The sequence below is a fragment of the Bubalus bubalis genome, chromosome 4 (genome assembly GCF_019923935.1).
Source record: "Bubalus bubalis isolate 160015118507 breed Murrah chromosome 4, NDDB_SH_1, whole genome shotgun sequence".
Classification (NCBI taxonomy): domain Eukaryota; kingdom Metazoa; phylum Chordata; class Mammalia; order Artiodactyla; family Bovidae; genus Bubalus; species Bubalus bubalis.
This window is the reverse complement of record NC_059160.1, coordinates 64,160,819-64,188,449: the sequence shown is the minus strand read 5'-3', so window position 1 is coordinate 64,188,449 and position 27,631 is coordinate 64,160,819. Positions and strand designations below refer to the sequence as shown.

The 27,631-nt window shown below is 57.4% G+C and overlaps 1 protein-coding gene across 5 annotated transcripts in view; it reads right to left on the bottom strand.

The window, feature by feature from the left end:
* The window catches only part of LRP1 (LDL receptor related protein 1), an 80,992-nt gene that overhangs the window by 20,763 nt on the left and 32,598 nt on the right, over nucleotides 1-27,631 (bottom strand). For 3 of the 5 annotated variants that reach the window (XM_025283785.3, XM_025283787.3, XM_025283786.3), the window contains exons 14-44: nucleotides 27,332-27,533; nucleotides 26,859-26,984; nucleotides 24,179-24,319; nucleotides 23,956-24,081; nucleotides 23,415-23,531; nucleotides 22,548-22,628; nucleotides 21,863-21,913; nucleotides 20,777-20,944; nucleotides 17,303-17,485; nucleotides 16,721-16,921; nucleotides 15,453-15,698; nucleotides 15,086-15,283; nucleotides 13,249-13,453; nucleotides 12,916-13,080; nucleotides 12,201-12,445; nucleotides 11,909-12,040; nucleotides 11,398-11,625; nucleotides 11,037-11,211; nucleotides 10,850-10,944; nucleotides 10,406-10,555; nucleotides 10,149-10,289; nucleotides 9,711-9,845; nucleotides 8,081-8,212; nucleotides 7,726-7,860; nucleotides 7,401-7,530; nucleotides 7,152-7,278; nucleotides 6,650-6,801; nucleotides 6,434-6,558; nucleotides 5,785-6,162; nucleotides 4,278-4,467; nucleotides 213-417 (exon numbers count right to left, since the gene is read on the bottom strand). In XM_025283785.3, the coding sequence (XP_025139570.1) occupies nucleotides 213-417; nucleotides 4,278-4,467; nucleotides 5,785-6,162; nucleotides 6,434-6,558; nucleotides 6,650-6,801; nucleotides 7,152-7,278; nucleotides 7,401-7,530; nucleotides 7,726-7,860; nucleotides 8,081-8,212; nucleotides 9,711-9,845; nucleotides 10,149-10,289; nucleotides 10,406-10,555; nucleotides 10,850-10,944; nucleotides 11,037-11,211; nucleotides 11,398-11,625; nucleotides 11,909-12,040; nucleotides 12,201-12,445; nucleotides 12,916-13,080; nucleotides 13,249-13,453; nucleotides 15,086-15,283; nucleotides 15,453-15,698; nucleotides 16,721-16,921; nucleotides 17,303-17,485; nucleotides 20,777-20,944; nucleotides 21,863-21,913; nucleotides 22,548-22,628; nucleotides 23,415-23,531; nucleotides 23,956-24,081; nucleotides 24,179-24,319; nucleotides 26,859-26,984; nucleotides 27,332-27,533 (5,085 nt within the window). The remainder of the gene's footprint in view (nucleotides 1-212; nucleotides 418-4,277; nucleotides 4,468-5,784; nucleotides 6,163-6,433; nucleotides 6,559-6,649; nucleotides 6,802-7,151; nucleotides 7,279-7,400; nucleotides 7,531-7,725; nucleotides 7,861-8,080; nucleotides 8,213-9,710; nucleotides 9,846-10,148; nucleotides 10,290-10,405; nucleotides 10,556-10,849; nucleotides 10,945-11,036; nucleotides 11,212-11,397; nucleotides 11,626-11,908; nucleotides 12,041-12,200; nucleotides 12,446-12,915; nucleotides 13,081-13,248; nucleotides 13,454-15,085; nucleotides 15,284-15,452; nucleotides 15,699-16,720; nucleotides 16,922-17,302; nucleotides 17,486-20,776; nucleotides 20,945-21,862; nucleotides 21,914-22,547; nucleotides 22,629-23,414; nucleotides 23,532-23,955; nucleotides 24,082-24,178; nucleotides 24,320-26,858; nucleotides 26,985-27,331; nucleotides 27,534-27,631) is intronic. The other 2 variants (XM_025283788.3, XM_006077859.4) reach the window with 1 other exon arrangement.

Here is a 27,631-nt window from a genome sequence, read left to right as displayed (position 1 = left end):
TGCAGAGGACTGCGAACACCTCCCTCGTTCAGGGGCCAAGGAAGCCAAATGGTGAGGTCAGGATGCCTCACTGTCCTCCCAGCTCTTCCCGCTCCACCGGGCAGCCTCCCTTTCTCCTGCTCTGCGCCTGGGCAGTGTCCTCCCTGGCTGCCCGGCAGTCTCCCGGTGTCGGCCCCCTCCTGCTGCCCATCCCGCCTGCCCTGGAGACTCACGTAGCGATGGGAGCCGTCATACTCGCACCGCTCGATCTTGTCCAGGGTGGCATCGGAGAAGTAGAGCTTCTCAGCCCGGTGGTCGATGGCCAGGCCATTGGGGGTGCGGATGTCCTTCTCGATGAGAGTCAGGACGTTGGCCCCTGACAGGGCTGCCCGCATGATGCTGGGGTGCTGCTCGTTCCAGTTGGTCCAGAACATCAGGCTGAGGCGAGAGAGGCCACGGAGATCAGGACCCAAAGCCAAGGAGCCGGCCGTGGTGAGCCCAGGTGAGGGCGTGCAGACAAGCCAGACCCAGAGGTCTGCCAGCATGTGAGCTAGGCCCCGGCACCACAGGCAGCCTCAGGCCACCAAAGCCAACATAGCCCCGGTGCCCAGGAAGGGCTAGACAGGATTAGTGTGCGTGTGCACACATGTACAAGTGCTTCTGTGTCCACACCTGCCTTTACTGAGACAGTGGGCTCTGGGATTCCGATCCTGGCTGCTAGGGACCTTAGCAAGCTACTTAACACCTCTGTAGCGCATTTTTCCGCTCTATGAAATAGGAATGACTAGTACTATTAATACTATCTGCTCCATGCAGTGATTTGAGGATTAAATGACAGTCGTGTGTGCTATGTGAGGATTTTCTATTCTTTTTTTCTTCGTTTTTCTCTTCTCCTGGCATCCTGAAGACCCTTGGGTGTCCAGTGTGTCCTGGGGACACGTGGGTTTTACCACCAAGTTCCTGAGATTCACCTTCTCCATAACTTAAGGCCTGTGTACATCTGGGATCTGAGTCCCAGCTCTGCTGCTTACTAGCTCTGACCTTGAACATGCCTCTTGGCCTCTCCTTTTTTCTTTTTCTCTTGGCCCCTCTGAGCCTCGGTTTCCTCTCAGTATAGGAGGTGATGGGAATGGCCAGCCATGCTGTGCTTCTCTGGGGGGTGGCGGTGGTGGTAAGGTCCTAGAGATGGGTGTGGAAGACCTCAGGGCTGGCCAGGTCCTCTGACCACCTGCAGTGGATGGGGATTCTTAGGTCTTTGTTCCAGATTCACATGCAGTTAGGAAGGAGGGAGACTGAGGAACCAGACTGTCCAGTGCTCCCCAGGCCACCCTCACCCACCCTGGAGTTTGAGAAGCACCGAGCTACACCAGGGCTTCACAGGAGGCTCTAGCGGTAAAGAACCTGCCTGCCAATGCAGCAGACATTAGAGACCCAGGTTCGATCCCTGGGTCAGGAAGATTCCCTGGAGGAGGGCATGGCAACCCACTCCAGTATTCTTGCCTGAAGAATCCTATGGACAGAGGAGCCTGTGTCTCCCCAAGCTACAGTCCACGGGGTCGCAAAGAGTCAGACATGACTGAAGCGCCTTAGCATGAGCTACATCAAAGCCATTTGAATTGCAAGGAAATCAAACCAGTCAATCCTAAAGGAAATCAGTCCTGAATATTCATTGGCAGGACTGATGTTGAAGCTGAAATTCCAAAACTTTGGTCACCTGATGCAAAGAGCTGACTCATTGGAAAAGACCCTAATGCTGGGAAAGACTGAAGGCAGGAGGAGAAGGGGGCGACAGAGGATGAGATGGTTGGATGGCATCACTGACTCAGTGGACATGAGCTTGAACAAACTCCAGGAGTTAATGAAGGACAGGGAAGCCTGGCGTGCTGCAGTCCATGGCGGGGGGGGGGGGGTGTCGAAAAGAGTGGGACACGACTGAGCGACTAAACAACACCAAAGCTAGATCCCTTCAGTTCCCACAGGACCTGCTCTCTGCTTTCCTCCACCCCAGGCCTGTGTCCCTCATCCCTGGTCTGTTCTGGCCGCAGAGCTGTCCTCAGCAGCCAGACTTGTCTCCTCAAACCTCTCCAGGTCTCACTCTTTTTAACAAGCCCCCGCCCCCAAGTCTCTCCACCCTGCCACTATGCTCGGGTAAAAGGCTTTTCGTTAGGGAGGCTGACTGCTCCTGAGCCCACGAGGATGAGGCTCTGGTTTGAAAGGCCTCCTCTCAGGGGAAGGGGCAGGGTTCTGGTTCTTGGAATCAGGATGGGAGCGGATAGAGGCGTCTCCCGCTGGCCTCCCCCAGAGGAAACGGGTGTCCCAGGGCAGTTGCTAGAGTCACCTTCCTTCCCACTAGGGACGCCTACACCCTCAAGTACAGTCTGGCTCACTTCATGCTGGGAAGTGCTACCCTCTTGTCACGACAAACTGCTGCGCGTGGCAGATTGATCCGTGCTCCTAGGACTGCGGTCACCTGACCGGGAGAGGCCCCGCCCCCTCCATCTGGGTCCATGCTGGCCCCCTCACGCTCCTCCAACGCACTCGCTCTTTTTGGCCAAGGGAGGGCCTCTCCCACACAGTTCAGCCCTTTCTCCCGTGTTCTGCCTGGCTTCAGTTCACCCTGCTATCTTGCAGACCTGGCTCACGCACTGCCTTCTTGAGGACACGTTCCCCGATTTCCAGCCTGGCTCAGGTCCTCATCACCCACTCGTGGAGCTCCCTGCGGCGTCATAAGGACAGACATCAAATACGCCAGCGGCGCATGGCTGACCCAACCCTGCTCCCTGCCGGATCCTCAGCACATCACTGGTTCTCAAAAACCATTTGCTGGGACTTCTCTGACGGTCCAGTGGCTAAGACTCTGTGTTCCCCAGGCAGGGGGCCTGGGTTCAATCCCTGGTCAGGGAACTAGATCCCATATGCTGCAACTAAAGGAAAAAAGATCCTGAGTTCTGCAACAAAAATTGAAGATCCTGTGTGCTGCAACTAAGACCTGGCGGAGCCAAATAAAAATTAAAACAGACAAAAAAGCCATTTGTTGAGTGGAGGGCTTCATCTCCTGGGCTCACAGAAAAGGAACTTAGTGGGCTCTGTATCGAAGATGGGAGGCAGGTGGGGGCCCAAGCCTGGCCCTTCCATGGAGGCTCCAGGCCCAGGACAGATGAGCCCTGGAACCAGCCACAGGCAGGTGAAGTTGCCAAGGGTCACGGCAGGCAAGATGGGGTCTCTGTCATAAGCCGTGTACACGCAGGACAGGACCGAGGTGGAAAGGGCCCTCGAGCTGGTCAGCAGGCCAGGCAGGGGCCAGGCTAGGGCCGGGTGTGAGTTACATCAGGGTAAGGAATCTAGGTTCAGTGCACTCATTGTTTCTAAGTAGCTGCTTTGGGGTTTTGTTTGTCCCTTAGTTTCCTAGTAAAGCTTTGGGAAAACATTCCAAGAGCTGCAGAATTCAGGGGCAAAATGGTTTGCTCACATGTGGGCCAAGAGTGCCAAGGTGATGGTGGGGGCAGGGCTGCCCCTGCAGGAGGGTGGAGTGGGTGGAGGCTGGGGGTGTGCACCACCCAGGGGGCTTCCTCCCAAATTCTCCATCTGCAACCTTAGCTCAGCCTCCAGTGCTTCCTCAGGCCTACTCCCTCTGCCCCCTTGCATGCCCCCCAACTCCCAGGCCATAGAGCCTCAAATGGGCTGGGCGTGAGTCAGGCTCCTCCCCTGCCTGGAGCCCTCCCTCCTCCTACTCTTGCTCAAAGCTCCGCCCTATCCAGGCCGCCCTTCTCTGGCTTTTCCACTTGCAGGCCCTGTGCCAACCCACTGCCCCTGTGGTGCCTCTCCGGCATCACGCCCAGCCCTGTGCCGCCATCCATTTCCCACCAGGGAGTTCTCTCCGCAGTTAGGTGGCTGGAACGAGCCCAGCTCAAGGCTTCCACACAACAGATGTTTGGTGAACAAACTTTGCTTGAAACTTGGAGACCAAGAAATACAGAGGACCTGCTGTGTACCTTGAGCATGGCCCTCTGATGAATGAATCAAGAGATTCAGTTAATCATCAAGCCAGAGAGCCCGCCACAGGCCTCTCACCCTCTCCTTGATGAGGCGTCTGAGATAGTACTGTCCTTATATTACAGATGATGAAACCGAAGCTCAGAGAGGTCTTGCAGGTGGTCCCAGGTCTCACAGCAAGATAGTGGCTAAGCTCAGGTTAGAGCCAGACCCTCCCTCTCCTGCATCCCCTGCCCCAGTCTGTCTGGGGGCAGTTTCTGCCCCCCTGTGCCCACCTGTCCCCACACCCTGGGCCCCCAACTCACTTCTGGCACTCGTCCAGCACAAAGGCCCTGGGGTGATCGTCTCCAGACATGGTGATGACCGTCTCACGCTCAAAGGCCCCTGGGCGGGTCTGGTCCACTGTGTGGCGGGTGATGGTGGACGTGGTGTAGCTTGTCCAGTAGAGTGTGTCCCAGCCCCGGTGATAGGCCAGGCCTTCCACAGAGCCCACGTCTGCGGGGAGACAGGAGCAGTGATGGATCAGGACAGGGCCAGAGAGCAGAGCACAGGGGCACCCACTTGCCTGCACACAGGGGAAGTGCGGGAGCTGGGGAGTGTGTGTGTGGGGTGGCCCTCAGCGCCCCCAGGCCCTCCTGCACTCCTCTATTTCCCACCCAAACGATCCGCAGTCCATCCCCCTATCCCTTCTTCCGGTGTCTCCCCACCGCTGGCTAGACTTGGCTTTATGCTGCGGTTACACCTCCTGGAGCCAGGGTTCTGCCAAGTTGGGTGCAAACTGGATTTCAGTAAATCAGCTCACACGTGGGCTGTCCTGGGGAGCCTCCAACTTCTAGACCCTGAACTGGATTGACTGGTAGACACCTGAAGCTCAGGTTAAAGAACCGAGAGCGTGATGAGAGACACGGTATAACTTAGTTTAAGAGAGACAGACTCAGGGGTTTCAGCGGCTTCAAGATGTCTGGTGATGTGGTTGCCAGAAGGCTGCATTGATAGAACTACTGTAGCCTGAACAATGGCCCGGAGAAGACGACAGCCTGCCAGGCTCTCCAGATAAGCTACCATTAGAGTATCGGGTTCAGCTTTGGACGCTACATTTTCAGACAGACGTGGGGACGGGACTCTGGGAGGCAGAAAACGGCGAGGAGGTTGAAAGGACAGGTCTGTTTTCATCACCACTGTATACCTAGCACCTAGTAACGCGCTTGGCAGGTCTTTACAGACAGGAGTGACAAACGTATGAACAAGTGAATGAGGCAAAGGACCTGCGGCATCCAGCCCAGAGCAAACTAGTGGAGCAGAACAGAACTTCCCAAGGAGCATAAGGCTGTCCGGGAATGAAGCTCTAGGCCCTCCCCCTTCAGGGAGCGCACCCGACGTGGCCTGAGACCCAGCTAAGGTCTCCCACCTGATGCCTCAGGCCATCCTGTCTCTTTGCCAGATGAGAAATCTGAGGCTGTGAGAGCACAGAAAACTTGCCCAAGTGACTCAAATCCTGTGTCTGGGGTTGAACCCACCCGGTCTCTGCAGCCTGTTCTATGAGTAACCAGATATACAGAGGCGAGCTTTGGCTTATTCTGTCTACCTCGAGGGCAGAAGGAGGACCGGAGGGGACCAACTCTGACTCCAACGGGAGAGACTTTCAGTAACACACAGTGGGATTCACTGGCTGTTTGTCAGGGACGCCAAGGCAGGTGGGACTCAGATCCAGGGCAGGGGTGGGTTGGCTGGTGTCCACGGCATCCCTGCCCTGAGTCTGGGCCGACCCTCCCCACCCCCCAATTCCTGGGAAGAAAGGAAGTCTGGGCTCACTCTCCACAATGGTGGTCCTGCCCGAGCCGTCGTCATTGATCTGCTGGATGTTTCCAAAGTGGATGTCGCTGAAAAAGATGCGGTTGGGGGTGCCCGGGGAGGTGCCCGCTCGGTAGTCGAAGGCCAGGGCGATGACGTTCTTCATGTGTTCGGGGTCCTCGAAGGGCTGCACCGGCGCGTTGAGGTTGCGCTCATCAGACAGGTGCACGCTCTTGAGGATGGTGCGCTCCGAGTAGAGCAGGTAGCCTGCGTACTCACGACACGATGCCCCGTCCTCAGCCAGCATCCCGTGGGCACAGGCGCAGGCCCGCTGCCCATTGCCCCGGTACAGGCACAGCTGCTGGCACCCACCATTGTCCACCGCACACACATTGGTTCCTGGAGGGGGCAGCCACGGGGAAGGCAGAGGTCACGGCGGGCAGGGCCAGCTGGCTGCCCCTGTCCTCTCGGCTGAGGTAGGAACTCTGGTTGGCGCCCTGCTCTGCCTCCATGTCCCCACTTCAGACAACTCTCCAGGCCCTGGCACTCAAGCCCTTCAGCCTCTCCTCACCACCCCTGGGTCTCTCTCATCATGCTCTCCTGGAAGTTCCCCTGCAGTCTAACTTCTCCCCCAGGCTCTCTCTTGCCCACCCCAGAGCCCCAGCCTCGCCTTTCTGCCGGTCCCGGTTGAAGACTTTGATGTCTTTGAGCTGGACACCGATGCCTGTTCGCAGGGGCACGGAGTCGGTGGCATTGTCCTTGCTCCCGCGCTTAATGGAGCCGTTGGCATGAGTCCTGCGGGGAGGCGAGGGGCCACGAGCAGGTTATCAGCTGGGGCTGAGGGGCGGGGACGATGGCCCAGGGGAAGGCCAGGACAGAGGCCCACCTGTCACTCCAGTAGATGAACTCCTCAAACACGGACACCGAGAACATGTCCATGTTGTTGCTGGACAGCACTACCTCGCGGTCCTCGCCTGTCTCCAGGTCGATCCGCTCGATTTTGTCCGTCCGGGCATCGCACCAGTATAGCTTCCCATCCTGCAGGGCAGAGGCACCCACCTCACTGCCAGCCCCACGTCCCAGGCAGCATGGGGCAGCCACTCACTCCCGCCTCACCGTCTCTTCCCTCCTTGCTCTACATCCTCCCGCTCTCTGACCTGTGGCTCTGCTGGCCTCCCTCTAGCGCCCACTTCTGAGTGACCTCCCTGGCCATCTCCCGGGTGGTGGAACCCTACTCTGCATGGGGCCTGGGCCAGAGGACCCCATGACTCCTTGGTCCATTTCTTCCCACCAATGGGCATGTCACATGAGATTCAGTGGGGAGCTGCCCCTCCCCACAGAGCGCGGGTTCCGCCTCTTTGGCCCCAGGGCTGAGCCTGCACCCAAACCTGATAGTCCACGGATATGCCGTTGGGCCAGCTGATGCTGACGTTAACCAACACCACCCGCTCACTGCCATCCAGCCGAGACCGCTCAATCCGCGGGTACTGGCCCCACTCAGTCCAGAACAAGTACCTGGGGTGAAGGTGGAAGAGGGAGTCAGTCCCCAGAGCACGGAGGAGAACAGGCCTGTGGCCAGAGGGCCTGACCAGACCAGAGCCAGGAGTGGGGACTGGTCAGCCCACCCCGCTCCTCACCCCTTCTCCGGGTGGACCGTGATCGCCCGGGGCTTGTCCAGACCCTGGGAGATGACCACGTAGCGGAAAGAGCCATTGAGCCGGGCAACCTCGATGACATCAAAACCCTGGTCCGTCCAGTAGATGTTGCCTGAGGAGGGAGGAAGGCAGGGTGCTCGGGGGGCGTGTGGGGACTCGTGTACCTCGTCCCCTCCAGCCTTCTGAGACCCCCCGCTTCTCCCCATCTGTTCCTGCCTACCCCTTCTCCTCACACCCCCTCCTCCTGAGACCCCACTCCCCCAGTCCTCTGCCTCACCCGCAGTCCCCCAGCCCTCCCAGAGCTCACCTGCAATCCAGTCCACTGCGATGCCCTCCACGCGGCCAATGCCGTTGGTCACCACATCCTCACGCCACGTCTGGTCCCGCTTAGCCCGGCTGATGGTGCTCAGGCCCATGTCCACCCAGTAAATGGTGTCATTCTCTGGGGGCAGAGGAGCCAACATGGGGATGCTCACCGAGGCAGGAGACAAGGTGGAGGGGTCAAAATCACAAGGCGATGACTGAGAGCTGGGGAGACCAGTGGCTTGGGACGGTATAGCAGGGCAGAGCAGCTGTGGTCAGGCAACCTCTCCCTGGACCCCCAGAACACTTCACCGCGAAGGGAAGGCCATGTCCCACCCCCTCCTGCCACCATAGCTCACCAGCATGGAAGTCAATGCCAACAGCCAGTGAGGTCCCCGACACTGGGACCAGGGCGTCCGACTTGTCGTTGGGATCCAGCGGGATTCCTCGGATCCCCTCGTGCACAGAGTACAGGAGAAAGGAGCCCACACCTGAAACACAAGCACAGTGGGCATGGGCCTTGCTGACACCCCTTAAGCTTGGCTCTGTCACCCACAAACCCTTTTGATACCTCCTCCCACCCATCACACCTCCCCTCTCACCACACACCCTAGCTTGGGGCCTGGGTGGGGACCGGGCCAGTCAAGTCACCTGGCCGGCTCCAGGGAACCACCTGTGAGACCCCATAGTGCCCACTAGAGGGCAGCAGAGACCAGGCTTTCGCTTCACACAACCAGTTCTGCCTCACTCGGGTCACAAACTTTAACAGCCCTAAAGGTGTTAGGGAGGATCTGGAGAGGTTTAGATGAGTCAGTAGGACTGAGTGACTCCCAAATCTAGACTTCCACCCTAGTTTCCTCTTTGTCCTCGTCCGTCTGGTCTGTGTCACATCCTTGGGTCTCTGGCACCCAGCTCCTGAGCCAGCCTCCTTCCCAGTTCCCCATTTCTTACAAGGCGCCACTATCCATGCACCCTAGAATTTCCCCCTGCCTTTATCCCCTTGCAAAGCACATCCTCAATTGAATCCCCCTAATGGGCCCTGGTTGTTCAAGATCCTTGAAAAAAAGGACTCATGGTCGAGTGTGGGGAGACCCCAAACACTTAAGAGTCTCCCCACAGAAAATTCTCAGAGCAGATGAGCATACGCAAGGCTCTGAGAAGTTCTGCAGCAAAAAAAAAAAAAAAAAAAAAATCCACTTAAACTTAGTTCAACCCAGTGTTTCTTTCTGTAACATCGACTACATCAAAGAGGGAGGTTCCTAGGAGTGCACTTTGGGAAATGCTGTCCTGGGGCGGGCTTGTAAATCAGTCAGCAAGTTCTTGTGAAATAGCTCTCAGTTTCATCCCTTCTCTTCAACCCCGCTGCTGAGCCCCAGCCCAGGCCAACAGCCTCCTGACTGGTCTAACTGCCTTGGTCTCTCCCTCCCCCACTCAGCCGGCTGTCTGCCGCCAGGTTAATCTGCCCCCAACACCACTTTCCAGGTGCTCCTGGCTGAGAACCTGCAGAACCCCGCCTGCCCCATAGCCTCACCCATGAACCCCACACCCTGCCCGCCACTCAGGCTGGCACCTCAGGGCCTTGCACCCACCCTCCTACTGCTCTGGACCCCTCGCCTGGCATGTTGTCCCTTCTCCTTTAAACCACACTTAAATCCTCTGTGCCCAGCACACTTCTTGCATGAAGTGACCCTGGCGTCCCCTCCGATGTCTATTTCTCCAGAATCCTACTGAAGTCAGAGCCGCTTCATGTCCCCCCTCCCCCACCTCTGGTTAAGCCTGCTGAGCACAGGGACAGGGACTTCTGTCCCCCGCCTCCCCCATAGCGACCAGCACAGTGGACGCTGACTAAGCATCTAACCCAGAAGGCACTTAATACACAATGGACTCGTCCTGTGCCCAAGCTGAGAAGAGGAAGGTGGGCTGTAGAGGAAGACGAGTCGGGTTGGGGACCGGGGTCGAGGGGAGGGGAGCAGAGGCAGGGGCACTGACCCTCGCAGGCCTGCTGGCCGCTCCGGAGGCTGTAGCCGGCTGTGCACATGCAGGAGCGGGTCGTCTCGGACGTGGGCAGGCAGAGCTGCGAGCAGTCGCCGTTGTTGACGCTGCAGGGATTGGTGCCCTCGTGGTCTGGGGGCGAGTAGGAGGCACAGAGAAAGGGTTACTGGCTCTCCTCAGGACCTCGGTGTCAGGCTTGAGCATGCCTTGGGACAGGATGGTCACCCCTTGACCCCAGACCTTGTGGGGGTCACCACCCCTACCCGGAGCTCAGGTCTCCAGTCCCGCAGGGACCCTGGCCCTTGTGAAAGGGGGCCCCATGGGTGGTGAGCAGAGCCTAACCCGTTTTCATTCCCCTTGCTTGCTCAGGGCTCCTCCTGGTGCAGCCCTGGCCTCTGACCCCAGCCCACTGGCTCTGCCCTCGCCCTGCCTCACCCAGCTGGATGCTCTCATCGTAGACCTTCATGTGCATCACCAGGGTGGTGCTGTTCCGCAAGACCACGGACCCCGAGCCATCAGCCTTGTTGCATGTGCCCATCTTCTCCGACACCTGATCTGCCCACCACAGCTTGTCCCCTGGGGAGGCAGGAAGGGATGAGACCCTCGGGGAAGGCCCCACCCCAGGCCAGCCCTGTCTCCCTGGCCCTGCCTGCTCTGCTCCTGCCCCTGGCTCCCAGGCCAGTGGTCCTCACCCATGATGGCCAGGGCAGTGGCCTTGCCCAGCTGGTTCCGCATGGCATCGATGACCTCTAGCTCGCTCCCATCCAGGTTGCAGCGGTTGATGGTGTGGTTCTTGGAGCTGATCCAGTAGAGTTTGCTCTCAGGGAAGTCAATCGCCAGGCCTGGAAGAAGAAGGGTGTCACGGCCAGAGAGCCCAGCACCCACCAGGGCTGGGGACCAGGAGCCTGAGTGAGTGGCTGGGGTCCTTCTCACCTCTGGGGATGGGCACAGAGTTTGTGTGTCGTTTAGGGGGAGGGTGCTGAGAACAAGCACTAAGCTGGGAGCTCAGGGAGACGGAGGAGTGATAGGGAGGAATCCCTGAGAGCAAAGGGGCAATGGGGGGGGGGACCCTGAGAGCATCTCCGGCTGGAGGAATTGGGGAAGAAGGGCTGCAGAGCAGCAGGACGGGCTCATACCCACAGGGCCCCTCTGGCCACTGAAGAGCAGGGTGCGGTTGCTGCCGTCCATGTTGGCCATGCTGATGTTGTCACCGTCCGTCCAGTAGAGCTTCCTAGGGGCGCCAGGAAAGGGGGACAGTCAGGGTCCTCCTCTTCCCCTGCCCCACACCCCGTGCCCCTCAACCTGGGGCCCCGCAGGACATACCCACGCAGAGGGTGGACGACCAGCCCGTGGGGCTGCTCCAGGCCCTGCACTACCGCATTCTTGAAGGAGCCGTCCAGCCGGGCCACGTTGATCTGCTTCTTGTTGGTGTCATAGCTCGTCCAGAACAGGTTTCGGGACACCCAGTCGACAGCCAGCCCGTGGGCGTTTGGCAAGTCTGGGGACACAGTGGGGAGCTGTGGTTGGGAGTTTGCGGGACACAGGTCAGGGGGCTCGAGGGGAGGGGGCCAGCCTGGTTTCTGGGGGAACAAGGATCATGACCTGGGGATGGAAACACTCGGAGGAAAGGATTCGAAGAAGGGTCAAGAGGACCCGGGGGGTGGGGGGTGGGGGCCGGACAGACCTGCAGAGACCACTGTCTCCACGCCGGTGCCATTGATGAAGGCCCGCTTGATGGCCTGGGTCCGCACATCGGACCAGTAAACGCGCTGCTCGCGGGCATCGTAGTCCAGCACCGTGACGTTGTCGATGTCCGGCACCGTGAAGGAGATGATGTAGTTGTAGTAGGGGGCGTCCAGATCTACACCCCGGATCTCCATCTGACGTGCATACAGCAGGAACTTCTTAAACTCTGTGGGCACAGGGCAGGTCACTGAGGGCAGCCCCCTGCCTTCCACGCCTTCCACCCACCCAGACTTTCCTGGTTCCTTCTATCTGCTGCTGGCCCTTGGCAATCGGGGAGACCCTGCTGGGCACAACCTTCTGGTCGGGGCGCCAGTTTGACAGTGCTGTCTCCGGAGCCTCTCCCCTCAGGGCCCTCCCAGCTGAGACCGCCTACCTTTGCTCAGAACCTGCAGCTGGGGTAGCCCGACCCCCCCGTCAGCCTCGGTGTCCCCCTGGCTCGGGGGGCCTACCGTAGCAGGTGGTGTTGTCCTTGTGGAGCTTCATAAGGTGCGGGCAGGCACAGGAAACAGTCCGGTTGTAATCGATGAGACACAGGTGGGAGCAGGGGCCCCGGCCCCCGTTGGCCTCACAGGGGTTGGGAGCTGGCGGGGAGGGGAAATCAAGACCATCCAGTGACCCTACCGGCCCTGCTCCCCTGGCCCACACCCGCTTCCTGTCCCCGTGTCGCTGCCACCACCCCAGCACAGACCCCTCCGGTCTGCGAGGCTTCTGCGGAGGTTGCTATCCTGTCCGGCCCCTTACCCATGGGCTGCCGGGAGGGGTGGTACACCTGCAGGTCAAAGGGCTGCGTGTTGGTCCTCTGGACCACGGTGACATTGTGACCCGTCCACTTGTTGGCCTTGGCCAGCGTGTTTGTCCGCCAGTCCGTCCAGTACACCTCGCCTCCGTACAGCGTCACTGCAAACGGGTGCGACAGGAACTCGTGTCCCCGAAGCACCTCCATGTGACCGGAGCCGTCGTAACGGGCAGAGTAAATGGCGTCTGACCTGAGAGCGTGGTTCAGGGCAGAGTGAGGAGCCAGTGGGAACCTGAGACCTCGGGGCACGCGGCCCGGGGTTCCCACCTTCCCAGCCCTGACCCCAGTTCCCCTGCCGCTTCACTCTCCCCAGCACACAGGGCTGGGGTGACGTTTAGAAAAAGATGCCCCCTTCAGGCACATCAACTAAAAAAAGTCCCACCCCCTCAAGCAGAGCTTACAGATGTATGAGCAAGCATGGTGTTGTGCCCAGCCCTGTGTGTGGGGCAGCCCTGCCTCTGCCCTCCTCCATCTGCGCCTCTTTCCCAGCCCAGCCTCTGCCCCTACTCAGTACTCTTCCTGGGCCCTTGTCCGGCTCCAGCTCCACTTCAGTGCTGGCCTTCTCACCATGCTCGACGCTACTGGGTCCTGGGACCCTCGGCCCCGCCCTGTCCCCAGGGGGTGGGGAGGACGGGGCTCCAGGAAGGTGCAGGTGCTGACCTGGCGTCGATCCACAGGATGCGCTTCTCCAGGTAGTCCACGGTGAGCCCATTGGGCCAGCCCCCAGAGCCTGTCTCCCGGTGGATGGTGCGGCGCCCGGCCCCACTCATGGAGGCTGCCTCGATGCGGGGCAGGCTGGCATCCCAGTCCGTCCAAAACAAGATCCTAGGGGAGTGGGGAGGGGGTCAGGAGGGCCAAGGTAGAGGCCTGGGGGAGGGGTTGCGGGAGGATCCTTGGTGAAGGGCGGAGGAGGCAAGGAGCACTGGGAGATGGGTGTGTCTGGCCCCTTCAGGGGAGTCACGGGGCCAGAACAGGTCTGGGCAGGGCCCTCACCCATCCCGGGGATCCAGTGCAATCGCCCTGGGGTGCTCGATGTCCCCAGCCAGCAGCGTGGTTCGTAGAGTCCCATCCAGCTTGGCCACCTCAATCTGGTCCAGGTTACTCTCCACCCAGTAGATGTTGCCCGCAATCCAGTCTACAGCCAGGCCCTCGGGTGTGGCCAGGCCATACTGAATCACCACCTCGAAACTGGTCAGGGCTGAAGAAGAGAGGTCACAGGAGGTTAGACTCACCTGGGGTGGGGGGGTGAGCTCATGATACATGCTAGGAATCCTGGATGGTCCACCCCAACCTTGACACCTCTGTGAACACCTCTGGTGTGCCCTGAGTTCAACAGAGCTTCCCAGAACCCCTACTCTCCTCACCCAGGCCCCCTGCCCCAGGAAGTCAAGCAGAAGCCTGGCTTCTAGAACCCTGGAGAAGGGGAAGTGGCAACTATCTTCTGCCTGTGACTCTCTGAAGGGCCAACTCCTGGGAGGAGGTCAGAGCAGAGGGTGGGGGCTTTAGGGAACAGACCTAGACTCAATATGAAGAAGAGAGAATTTTCTAGAACTCATTCCACAGATGGTCCTGGAGGTCTTTCTATGGTTTTATATACACACACACACACACACACACACACACACACACACATACTGTGCTGAATGCTAACTCTTTTCGACCCTATGGACTGTAGCCCACCAGGCTCATCTGTCCATGGGATTCTCCAGGCAAGAATACTGGAGTGGGTTTCCATGCCCTCTTCCAGGGATCTTCCCAACCCAGGGATTGAACCTGGGTCTCCTGCACTGCAGCCAGAATCTTTACTGTCTGAGCCACCAGGGAAGCCCTATATACATATATAATAATTTAGAAACTGTTACATAATGTGAACATTTTCACAGTCTACTTAACCATCTCCTAGTTGATGGACATTTGAGATGGTTCCAGGTTTTCTCTACGGACTTCTCTGGTGGCTCAGACGGTAAAGAACTTGCCTGCAATGCAAGAGAGATCTGGGTTCAGTCCCTAGGTTGGAAAGATCCCCTGGAGAAGGGCATGGAAACCCACTCCAGTATTCTTGCCTGGAGAATTCCATGGAGAGAGGAGCCTGGCGGGCTACAGTCTATAGGGTCACACAGAGTCGGACACAACTGAGCAACTAACACTTCACATTTTTCTCTATGACAATACCAGCTCCTCTAGTAAAATGCACTTCTTTCAAGCCTCTGCTCCGATGTCAGCTTCTCAGGGGGCTTTCCATGACCATCCAGTTTAAATGCCACCCCCGTTCTCCTGCGCCACCCTGCCCTTTTTCCTTATCCACAGTACTACCCCCTCTGTCACAGTCTGTGCTGCACTCATTCCCTGTGTTTATCTCTGATGTTCCCACTGGTGTGTAGGCTCCATGAGGGCAGACATTCTGTCTTGTTTGGCTCCCTGCTGTTTCCCCTGGGCCTGGAGTGCGTGGCAGGGGCTCAGGAATGAGCGTTATTAAAGAAGCAAGTCTGTGATGGGTCAGGCCGCTTTGGGACAGAAGGCAGGGTTCAGGTACCCCACCCCTAAATGGCTTTTTTCTTGCAAGCCTGCAATTCTGGCCATTCCAAAGAAAGGCTGATCATTTTGTTAATTATCAGGCTGGCAGCTCTGCTGACGATAATTACCGGGCGTCAGGCACTGAGACCCACAGCAAAATCTAACCCAATTAACAAGAGTGTGGGGGATAGGGGAACTCAGGGCCTCTGCTCCAGGCAGCCTGCATCTGGTCCCGTGGATCTGAGAGCCCAAGGGCCGGGTCTGGGGTGCACTGGGGCCCCACGTCGGCGTCGGTCTAGGGGCAGGCGGGGGTCACCTCCGTTGTCCAGCAGCTTCCCGCGGTAGATCTTGTCCTCCACCACGTCGGTCCAGTAGAGGGCGCTCTGGCTAAGGTGGAAGTCCAGGGCGATGGTGTTGCGCAGGCCGGGAACCAGCACGCTGTAGTCTCCTTTGTGGAGGTCGATGCGCCGGATCTCGTGGCGGTTGGAGAAGATGATGAACGGCTTGAAGGGGTCTAGGGAGGGGTGTGATGGGGTCACTTCTTGCCTCCGAGCCACTCCGTGGGCCCTGGCACTGGGCCCAGATGGAAACCTCAGCCTCCTCCTGCAGTTCAGCTGCCGCACTCCCCCCCACCCCCCACCCCCCGGCCCAGTACCCCCGCCTCAGTCCCGACCGCCTCTCACCCAGGCTGCGGCAGCTCTCGCCGTCAGGCTCCAGCACCCAGCCCTCGTAGCAGGAGCACTTCACGCTGAACTTGTTCTGGTCGCATTTCTGGCTGCACTTGAGATGCTTGGCACAGTAGCTCTGGATCTGGCAGGTGTGGTTGTCAGGCCCCAGCTCCATGCCCAGAGGGCATGAGCACACGATGCCTTCACCAGGTGCCACGGAGCAGTTGTGGCTGCAGCCACCGTTGTTCAGAGAGCATTGGTCTGGGGTGGGGGGCGGGGAGCAGGGGACAGGATCAGGGTCAGGATCCAGAAGGAGGCAGGTCCTTTCCATTCCTCTGTCCCCTTGCTTCCCAGGCACCCTTGGGACCAGGGTTCGGATCCCTGCACCCACTGCGTGGGTGGTCATCTCCTCTCTCCAGGAGCACCCCTCTATCATGGTCTTGTCTTTCTGATCTCTATTTCCCAGCCTCTTCTTGAGCCATGGTGGGGGCCCCAGCCTTTTGACTCTCTCTGGGGTGGGGAGTGTGGGGGGACTTTCCTCTATCTCTTCTGATGTGGGTGTGATTTGGGGTGGCGTGCAGTAGGGAATGTCCTGCTCCAGGTCCTCGGACACACCCCAGGACGTGTCTGCCCTGACTGATGACCCGTCAGTGGTTCTCAGGGCTGGTCCTTATCTCCCGCTCCTCTCCTCTGAGGAACCCGATGCTGGGCCAGCCGGGCTCAGAGGAGATAAGGGGCTCTGCTCCTCATCCCGGAGTCACACTAGGCGGCCCTCCCTGACCCTCGTCCTTTTGATCTTGAATGCACAGCCTCCTCCCCCAACCTTCTCACTCACTCAGCAGGACGGGGTGCCTGCCCTCCTGACCACATCAAGCCTCAACCCTGGTGCCTTCATCCTGAAAGCCGGCTGAGGGAGGGGGGCTGGGCCTGCAGGGAGGGGCTGCACTGCACTGTCCCCACTGCACTTCATGGGCTGTGTGACTTTGGGCCAGCTCTTCAACCTCTCTGAGCCTCAGTTTTCTCATGGATAAGACGGGGGAATTGTATGTGTCTCACAGGGCTGCTTTATGGGTTAAATGCTGTAACAGTGGGAACACTGAGCACAGCCTCTTGGAAATGGGTTTTTTAGTAATGGCTCCGAGGACTGCTCACCCAGCAGCCAGATCTGCCCTTTCTAGCCTGAGACCCCCTCCCCACAGAGCTTGTCCTGTTGCACGGCCCCGGCCTGGCCCAGCCTCATCTAGCTCCCTTGCCCATTTGTCTTTCCTGGGCCCAGGACTCACCACAGAGCTCTCCCTCATCTGAGCCATCTCCACAGTCGTCGTTGCCATCACACAGCTTGTCAGGCGGCAGGCAGACCGAGGTGTTGTTGGCACAGGGGTGCGAGGGCGGCCTGCAGGCCAGGGACTCACAGTTCTCCTCGTCCGAGTTATCCTCACAGTCGCTGTCGCCATCACACACCCATGCTTTGCTGATGCACCGAGCTGCAGAAGGGGTACCGCATCAGGGGCCAGGCCTGGCCAGTAGGGCTCTCTGCGCCCTCTTCCCCGACCCGGTGGGCTTCTCTAATCAGGCCATAACTATAATACTTTGGGGTCCACTAGGAACCTTGAGGCTTTTTCTGTCAAATTCACATGGGCAACAAAGAAGGCAGGAATCTGCAGGAGGTGCTGACATTCAGGACTGGAGAGGGTTTTGGTTCCCAGGGCCCTTACTGCAGGCTCTGGCCCCTTCATACCTCCCCCATGCATCTGGCACAAGCTTTTTTCTGTACAGCCGTTTGCCTCACGGTGTCCCCCTTGCCCTTGCCCTGCTCTCAGTATCGTCTCCTGTCTGTGCAGTTTCTCTTCAGTCCTTCTTTTTACCAGAGTCTTTGCAGCCAAACTTGACGTTGGAATCACAGACGTGGGTCACTCCCTCACAGCTCTTCTCGTCACTGGAGTCCATGCAGTCAGTGTCCCCGTCGCAGCGCCACCGCAGGGGGATGCACAGGCCATCCAGCCGGCACTGGAACTCATCATTGTGGCAGCCGCCAGGAGGCCTTGTGGCTGCAGGGGGACAGGTGGAGAGCTCCGGATCAGCCATCCCATCTCTACCTTTCCAAACCCCTCCTGCCATACCTGGCCCAGGGCTATGAGCTGAGGCCGGCTAGAGAGATCTCTGAGTCCCACTGACTCTCCCTGCAAGTGCTAACTCCAAGTCAGGGCCGTGACTCCTTCCAGGGCTTAGAAATCCTCTTGTTTCACCTCCTTATTTCACACATGTGAGCTCGGCTGGATAAGCAATTTGCTAGGTCAAAGCTCAAATGCCCCCCACCTTAGCCTAGCCTCTGCTGCACTCGTTCACTTCACAAACACTTACTAAGCACCTATTGTGTGCCAGCCACTGTCCCAGGAGCCAGCATGAATAAGATAGCGTCCTCACCCCCGTGGAGCTGAAGTTCTAGCAGGGAAGAGAAGCAGTGAAGACACGACACAGAAATCCAGTATGGAACTACAGGTGGTGATCAAGGAAGGCTATGCAGACTAAGCCGGGTCAAGGCTAGGGAGCATGGGATGCTAATTGAGATAAAGAGTCAGGAAGGGCCCCTATGCAGGAGATGTTTGAGCAGAGACCTGAATGATGGGAGCCGTGAGATTAACCGTGCATCCCAGGAAGGGGAACAGCTAGCACAAGCCTCTGAAACAGGACCACGCGGGGTGTACTCAGAAAATGCCCAGGGTGTATTTAAAGCCGCGCGGCTGGAGCAGGTGATGGAGGAGATGAGTGGCAGGAATGCAGGTCAGAGAGGTTGGGGGAACCCTGCCGGCCATGAAGCAGGGCTCAGCACGGATTCGAAGTGTACAGGGAGCCAGGGCAGGCTCGAGGGCAGGGCTGGGGAGTGATCTGATGTGTAGGATGTGATCTGGTGGCTGTGCTGTGACTCAGGATGCCGGGGAAGGAGCGGAAGCAGTAATGGGAGGCACGAGTGACTGTGCACAGCCTCGCCTCGCACTCACACTCCGCCATGTACACGGTCCACGTGCGCATCTCCTCCCTGGACTTCAGCACCAGCCTCCCAGCTCATCTTCCTCCCTCAGGGTCTCTCCTCCCGAGCCTCTTCCCAACCTAATGTCCTTCCAGGATTGTCCTCTGAAAGCATTTCCTACATCTCAACGCCTTCCAGCTCTGAGACCCTTCACAGGTCCCCAGTGCCTGACCTGCGGCTGAAATCTGCGCCCTCCGGGTGCTGCCTCGTTGCCTGCTGTCCCCTCCAGTCTGAGGCCCCCGCCCCACAGCCCGATGACCCTGGAAGGAGTGCTCAGTTTCGCCTTCTAAGTTGTACTGCTGGCTTCTCCAGGCTGTTCCCACCACCCCCGTCTGAAGACCCTCCCTCTTGTCCATAGCCTAAGCCCTCACTGGGGCCCAGTTCAAACCCCACCTCCTCTGAAACGGTCCTCGACCATTCCAGCTCACAGACAGTTAATAACTGTGACACGACACCCCTGCTCCCATGGGCCAGGCCCCCACGTATCTCCCCTCACTTCACAGAGGAGGACACAAAGGAAGACGCCAAGTCTCGGGGGAAGCAACCCGTCCAAGTCTGCCCAGCTGGTGAGGGGCAAAGAGCTTCCCCACCTTGCCACACCTCGGGCCTCCAGGGGTTCTCAGAGTCCCAAGGCACTGTGACCTGTCCCACTCAGCGGCCCTTCTCAGACACCCCTTGAGACACAGTCACTGCTTCCCGGGCCTCGGGTGACCCTCCCCATCCTGCCTCTCAGTGCTGGACGCACAGTGCACACTCGGTGCTCAGTACTGTTCCCACTGTGTGCACCTTAACTCTACCAGGCGGAGGTTGCAGGGTGCTAGTGAAGGGGCCAGATGAAGCCTGGAGAGAGACTTTGGTCTGCCATATTTTTAAAACTTTTCAAACAAATTGCCAGTTGTTACGGCTTGACTTGCGTTCCCTAAAAAGACGCTGAAATCTTAACTCAAAGCACCTGTGAATAGGACCTTATTTGGAAATAGGTCTTTTTTTTTGCAGATGATCAACTTAAGATGAGGCCATTAGGATGATCCACTGTGACTGTGTACTGAGGAAATATGACATAGAGACCAACACGCACTCATTGGGTTTGCCATGTCAAGATGAAGGCAGAGACTGGGATGAAGCTTGTACGAGTCAAGGAACACCAAAGATTGCCAGCAAACACCAGAAGCCAGGAGAGAGGCCTGGAATAGATGCTCTCTCCTGACCCTCGGAAGGAACCAACTCTGTTGACATTTTGGTCTTGGACTTCCAGCCTCCAGACTGTGAGACATTCGATTTCTGTTGTTTAAGTCACTTAGTTTGTAGTGCTTGGTTATAGCAGCTTTAGGAAACTAACATACCAGTGTGTTAAAATGGGTAATTTCAGGTTTCCCTGGTGGCACAGTGGATAAGAATCCGCCTGCCAATTCAGAGGACATCGGTCTAGGAAGGACCTGGTCTAGGAAGATCTCCCAGGCCGCGGGGCAACTGAACCTGTGTGCCACAACCACTGAGCCTCGCTCCACAAGAGAAGCCGCTGCAGTGAGAAGCCTGTGCACCGCAGCTGGAGAGTAGCCCCTGCTCTCTGCAACGAGAGAAAGTCTGAGCACAGCAACGAAGACCCAGTGCAGCCATAAATATATATATTTTTTTAAATGGGTAGATTTCACACAAAATCTGCCCTCCTGAAGCCAGGGCAATCTGGGGGCTGCATTATTCCATGGCGACAATGGGCCAGGGCTGAAAAACCAACATCCCTTGAGAAGGTCTGTGCCTTCCATTAGCCCCAGTCCCCATAGGCCCCTGGTCCTTCCATTAACCCCATAGGTCCTGGAGGCCTGGGCACTGGGGACCCCACAGAGCCGACTCCTCTCTCCTTTGGTGCCCACTGTGCTCGTCCTCCCCTAGCCCTGTGGGCATCCCTATCTCATGCTACCAGTGACCGAACACAGGCTGTGTGCTTTCCGTGCATGATCTCACGGAACCCCTACATCAACACTATAACGCCCTGTGCTATTATTATCCCCACTTTGCAGATGAAACTCACAGGGGCCCACAGAGATTAAGTAACTTGCTCAAGGCCACCCAGATAGTAAGTTGCAGAGCCGGAGCTCAAACCCAAGGCCACCTGACTGCAAAGCCTGAGATCTTAACAGTGTGTGACATTGATTTGTCCACAGCTTTCCTCTCCCACACGACTGGAAACGCCTGAAGGATAAGAGCTGCTTCAGGGTTATCTCTGGTTCCCAGATGGCGGTGGCACGCGGTGGGAAGGATGGATGGAGGGTGGACGGTCTGGCCCCCACCCCGCTGGTCCCCAGGCGCCCACCCTGGTTGGTGCAGTTGGCGTGTGTCTCGTCGCTGTAGTCCCCGCAGTCGTTGTCCCCGTCGCAGGTCCAGTGCTCAGGGATGCAGCGCCCGCTGTTGCACTTGAACTGGGTGCTAGAGCAGGAGTGGCTGCAGCCCGCCTCGTCGCTGTTGTCCCCACAGTCATTGTCTGCGGAGGGGGGCGGCAAGAAGGGAAGAGGCGAGCAGAGGGTCAGCACGTGACTTTCTCTGTGACCCCAGCATGGGGTCCCCGCTCCCTCCTCCCCATTCCCAACCTCGACCCACCCCAACCTCCCCACCAAGAAAATAAAAAACAGAAAAGACACAGAAACTGCATAGACTGCAGCATGCACCATGGCCCACACGGTGGGGGGCAGGGAGAGGTGGGGCGAGCTCCCCGAGGGCCCTTCCCTCAGTCTGCAAGACTGGGGGTGGGGACAGGACGCATTCCTTTCCCCTTTTGGCAGTGGGTGGGAACAGGGGTCTGCTTGCCTGGGGGAAAGGAAAGGGATTTCTCTGGTTAGGGAAGGACAGAGGTGGGCGGAGTATAGGTGAGGGCTCTGCTGGGGGGATAGGGTTAGCGAGGCCTCGCCCTGAGCCCCTGAGTGTGGGCATCACCGGCCGGAAGTGTGGGTGAGGGGCACTGCCTGCAGCTGGGAAGGCCCCTGAAGGCATGTGAGGGTGACTGAGCCAGTGTCCTGCAGTCTAGGCCTGGTGGGCAGGGCCACTGGACTTCTCTCCACATTTTCAGGACGCTGGAGAAGGTGGGTTTGGCTGTCCCCTTGGGCTGTGCTCCTGCCTCTTTCCCAGCTGCCTTTGCGTCTCGGACGCTCTCCTCCCGCCATGTCTTGGTCTTCCTGTCCCCACTTCTCTGTCATCTCCTCTCCTGGGAGAGCTCCTTCTGCCCTCTCTGCTTTCCCCTCCACTGTTTTCTTTCTCCCTCTGTGGTCTCCTCTCTCACTTCTCTCTTTGCTTTTCCTCCACATCCTAGGAGCTCTGGGGAAGGGAGCTGCACGGGGGTCCTGGGAGGTGGCCCAAGGCCAGCTGGGGCTCTAGGGTGATGGTGCATGTGCTTCTATGCACTGACCGGCAGGCTCAGGACAGGTCTTTTCATCAGAGCCGTCCCCACAATCCTTCTCTGAAACACAGAAACCGCCAAGGCAACCATTGGCACACGAGACACGGCAAAGATGAGGGGCAACGTGGCGCTGACCCAGTACATCCTCACACACGTTAGCTAGGGCTCGAGCCCCCGCTGCGACACATCACGACAGCACACCAGACAGGACCAGATCCCGGAGACAGCACACACACAACAGTCCACCGGCCCCCGTGGCTGACATCACCTGGTCCAGGGCTGACCGCCAGGTAGGCTCCCGAGTCTGGAGCCGGAGCCTGGAGGGGGCACCGAGGACCCCAGAAGATGGGGTTTGTAGGGAGAAGGGAGCTGGGCACGGGCCCTCCTTGCTCTGCCCCTCTGGCCCTTCCTGCTCATCTCTCCCTGGCCCCTGAGACTCTGCCAGGGGATGGGCAGCTCTACCCAGAGAGGAACAGCGCTGACAGGCAGTGGGCGGGGTCTTCCCTTGGTCATCTTGGCTCCCTCACAATGTTTCTAGCTCATCCTTATTTCTTCCAGACAACCCGGTGGGGCAAGAGTGACCTGGAGGGAGGCCCTGGCTTGATTCTAAAACCCCTCACCTCCCACCCAGAACCTGGCTACGGGTTCTACCTTTCCCAGGAATCAGGGCAGGTGAAGGGAGACAAGCTCTTACCATTGTCACATCTCCAGTTGATGTTGATGCATCTGCCATTGTTGCAGGTAAACTGAGTCAGGGGGAAGCAGGTGGGATAGGCTGTCAGAGAGAAAGACTAGCTGAGTAGGGTCCGTAAGATTATACAGCATCACAGCACAAGCAGGTGGGTGCAGGGTCCCCACCATAACCCACAGTCCCCTGCCCAGCTAGGTGAGGGAGGGAAGGCTAAGTAGAGGGGCCTCGGCCTGAAACTGCCCATTCACGCCTACCCCCGCTAAGCATCCTTTTTTTCTTTTTTTAACTTTTTATTTTATATTGGAATATAGCCAATTAAAAATGTTGTGATAGTTTCAGGTGGACAGCAAAGGGACTCAGCCAGACATACACATGTATCCATTTCTAAGCATCCTTCCTTCAAGCAACTAGTTTCCAAACACAAGCCGTGTGCTGAGTGCTCTCCATGCATGATCTCACTGATCCCCCACATCAATGCTGGGGTGCAGGTGCCGTCATTAGCCCCATTTTGCAGAGGCTTCCCTAGTAGCTCAGATGGTAAATAATCCACCTGCAATACAGGAGACCCGGGTTGGATCCCTGGGTCAGAAAAATCCCTTGGAGAAGGGAATGGCAACCCACTCCAGTATTCTTGCCTGGAAAATCCCATGGACAGAGGAGCCTGGTGGGCTACAGTCCATGTGGTCGCAAGAGTCGGACACGACTGAATGACTTTCACTTGCAGATGAAACTCACCGGGGTCTATGGAGATTAAGTGACAACGCTACCCAGGTACTAAGCTGCGGGGTCTCTCCAGCACCCTTGCCCCAGGGCCTGTTCTGGTGGACCCTCCCTCCCCATGCCAGCCCGGCTGTCCTCCGTCTCACTCACCACACGAGGCTGACTCATCAGAGCGGTCCCCACAGTCATCGTCCAGGTCACATGTCCAGGAGATGGGGATACAGCGGCCACTGGCACAGGAGAACTGGTTGGGTGGGCAGGTGCGAGCTGGGGACAGGCGAGGGTGTGAGTGCTCATAGGCCAGTCCTTGCTTTACATTTCATTTTCTTTTCTATTAGTCTCTGCCTCGCTGGAAGTCTTCCCAAGGATCTCAAAGCCATTTCTCTTAGAGACGCCATTCAAAATCACCCGTGTGATCTCACAGTGGACACTTGATCCCATCACTTGAGGGGTCGCTGGTGTCCTCCAAGGAGAAGACCCACCTGCCTTGCTTGTCATCCCCAACCTGGAGCTGTGCTCTGCCTCCTTGCAAGTGGGGCCTTCTAGCCAACCCTGTCCTCCCTCCCCTCTGCCCCAGGTGCCCCCTGCTCCTTTCTCTTCCTGAGGCCCCTCTGTCTCCCCAAGCCTGGCTCCCCGCTCTGCCCTGCCCTGGTGACAGAGGGGGGCCACTGTGGTCACCCCCCTCCCATACCTGAGCAAGTAGCATTGGACTCGTCTTCACTGTTCCCGCAGTCGTTGTCCCCGTCACAGAGCCAGCGGTTGGGGATGCAACGGTTGTTCTCACACTTGAACCGGTCCGAGGGGCAGGTGTGCTGATCTGGGGAGGGATGGGTCAGGGGTCAGCCAGAGGGAGGGGACTCAGCACTCCAGCTGCAGCCCGAGGGTCGCTGTCCCGCTGCGCGGCAGGCACTCACGGCAGAGGGCGGGGGCCTCGTCGCTGTTGTCCAGGCAGTCATTGTCCCCGTCGCACTTCCAGCGCTCCTGGATGCAGCGGCTGTTGGAGCAGGCAAACTCGCCAGGCTGGCACTGGGGTGGGGGCACGTAGGATGGGTTCGCTGCGGGCACCACCGGACGTGAGGGGGAAAGTCAGACCCAGGTCAAGGACAGGTGCTGAGCCCCTGTCCTCTGCTTGTTTCATGATTTTAAAATAATATACACAGTAATATTTCCCAGGGCATAGTTTTTCATGAACATATGATCTGGATGGAAGCTGCAACTCTTTGTCAAGCCACAGGGTGACGCCTGCTCAGCTGCTTCCAGCTCTGCAGTGTGGTCGAAGAATAAGGCCGCTTCCAAGAGAACTCCCCGGCCTTCTGATCCCAGCGAACAGACCACCTTTGCCCCTCCCTGCCATCTCCATGAACTTGGAAGTCATTTCAGGGACCCCCAGACCTTGACCTGGTCCCTGGACTTTTTCCCTCATAAATGTGTCAATTGTACAGGCAGGAGTGAAAACAGAGCCCTGCCAGCTCCTGTCCCCAACACTCACGCCACCATCTGCCTTCAGCTGTCAGCAGTAAAGTCACTGTGTCCTCTGTGTTTTCATAGGGTGGGCTGTGGAAGCCCAGGAACGCCCATGTCAGTTCCTGGCTCTGGATCCCACAGCTCTGCTCACGCCTTTCTGACCCATCTCTTACCCTCTCTAATCCTGTGGGTTCCAGGGACCACTGGGTCTGGAGGCTGCATGTGTCCCCCTTGGTCCTCACCTCTGCTTCCAGACCATTCGCTTTCTCTCCTCTCTCAAAAATCAGTGTTGACTTTCATGTTATAAAACTATGTAAGCTCCTACCACCACGGGCCCCAGCATCCTTAGAGTTTTCAGCTCCTGCTTCATAGTCACTTTCTCATAATCGCTCCCTTTAATTCTTGGTGATTTCAATATCCATGTGGATACTCTTTCACTGCAGTGGCCTCTCAGCTCTGAAGCTCCTTTCCACCAATGCTCTTGCCCTGCACCAGGCCTCAGTCACTCACTCTTAGCTGTACACTATGGCCCACTGACCCATTTTCCTTTCTTAGGATTCTATCCTAAGGAAACTGTCCTGAATCTGGGAAGACATGAAGGTATAAGAAATAGCAGAGCAGGTGATTAATAACCAGACTCTGGGCCAGACCTCCTGGGTTCAAACAAACCCCTGCTCTCACTTTGGGCCTCAATTTCTTCATCTATAAATCGGGATAATAAAAATACCTTCCCGGGGCTTCCCTGGTGGTCCACTGGTTAAGAATCTGCCTTGCAACGCAGGGGATGCGGGTTCGATCCCTGGTCAGGGAATTAGGATTCCATGTGCCACGTGCCATTGAGTAACTAAGCCCGTGTGCCATGAAGCCCATAGCCACAACTAGAGAAAGCCCGAGTGCCACAACTACTGAAGACCACGTGCTCTGGAGCCCACGCATCGCCACTGCTGAGCCTGCACTGCTAGAGTCTGCACTGCAACAAAAAATCTCGCGAGACGCAACTAAGATTCCACGTCCGCAACTAAAACCCAACGCAGCCAAATAAAGAAACATTAAAGAAAATCTTTACAAGAATATTTTAAGGAATAAGTCAGTTACTGCATGGGGAGTGCTTAGAACCATGCCTAGTACATAGTTTGTGTTCAGTAAATGCTGGCAGTGATTATAACAAAAAACTGGAAGCAACATCCAACAGTAGAGAAATGGCTGAGTAAATTATGGGATGTTTACTGAATGAAACACACTTTGGCCATTAGAAAGTCTGCTGATGTACTCATGACACCCTGTCAAGTGACAAGCGCAGGAAACAGCAGGTGCAGCACGATTCTGTTTAAAGCAAACGCAGAGAGATCCAGAGAGCGCTCCCCGAATGGTAACAGCGCAAACTATGGGTGGTGGAATTTGGGGTGATTTGTACTTCTCTGTATATTTCTATAGCGTTTGCTTGTTTTTACAATGAACATGACCCACTTTTATCTAAAAATGGGGCTATTTAAAACAATGCAATAATAACACAGAAAATTTGTGGCATATATGAGCCAAAAGGGGCAGAAAACATTTATATACACTACGATTTCCAGCCATGTAAAAACCCACCTAAGGGGAAAAGGATGATGTTCACTTACCACAATGCTAACAGCACAGTGGTGGTTTGCTGGAGAAACTGGGCTTTTTCCCCCCTCTCTAATTTCCAATATTTTGAACTATTGTATTACTTGAATGATGGAGAAATAAATGTAAAAGAAGTTAAGAATGCTTTTCCCTTTCCAGAGCTGTCCTGCTCACCACTCAAGTTTCCCTTAATCTTCATGCCCTCCCAAAACCCCCAAACCCTGGTCACCATAAAACCCTCCAGCACCCAGAGCCTTCACTCACTCCATCCTTCAACTTTTTTTTTTTGGCTGCACCACGCAGCGTCTGGGCTCTTAGTTCCCCAACCAGGGATGGAACCCAGGCCCCCTGTATTGGAATCACAGTCTTAACCACTGGACCACCAGCAAAGTCTATCCCTCAACTTCTATTGTGTCCCTCAGGGCCCTCTTTGCCTCCTTCATCTCCGATCCCCATCCAGACACTGTGGCCTTCTGCTGGAGTCTGCTCCCCCACCTCCCACCCCAGCTGGGCCCCTCGTACCCAAACAAGTGACACCGTCTGCGTCCAACACCTGGTCCTCAGCGCAGGCACACTGACGGCTCCCAGGGGTGGCCAGGCACAGGCTGCTGCAGCCGCCGTTGTTCACCCGGCATTTGTTGGTGCCCACTGTGAAGGAGGGGCCACGGGTGCAGGAGGGAGGAGCAGGACGACAGGAGATGGGTTGTGGCAGAGTCAGGAAAGGCCAGAGCAGGGAGACGAAAGGCCAAGGGAGGTGGTGCATTAAAAGGAGAAGACAGAAAGAGGGAATGTGGAGGGGTTGAAGATGAGGAGATAGAGGCATGGGACAGGAGGGGTGATGGGGAACATGGAAGGTCAAATTGGGGTGGGGGCCTCTCTTCTCAAGAGCCTAAAAAGTCAGAGCCTAGGCTCCCTGGGAGTGCCTTCACCCCACCCACACAAGCCTCGCCCACCATCCAGGTCCCACCCCTATCCCAGTCCTGGTCCAGGGGTACCTTGCTGCTGCTGGGCATCATACATGCGGATCTCAAAGATGGGGGGCCGCTCGCTGCGCAGAAGGGTCACGATGGGGGCCGCGCCTCCTGTGCCCCGCTCCAGGCGGTAGACACTGCCGCTCCGGTACTCAGTCCAGAAGAGGTAGTTGCCGTGGTGACAGAGGCCAAAGGCGTGGTTCAGCTCAGGACCCTCGTACACAATCTAGGAATGGACAGGGGCTTACCCAGCAGCTGAGAGACAAGTGGGGGTGCCTCAGGGAGGCTTAGGGGTTCACTGCTTTGTACACTCATATGTCCACA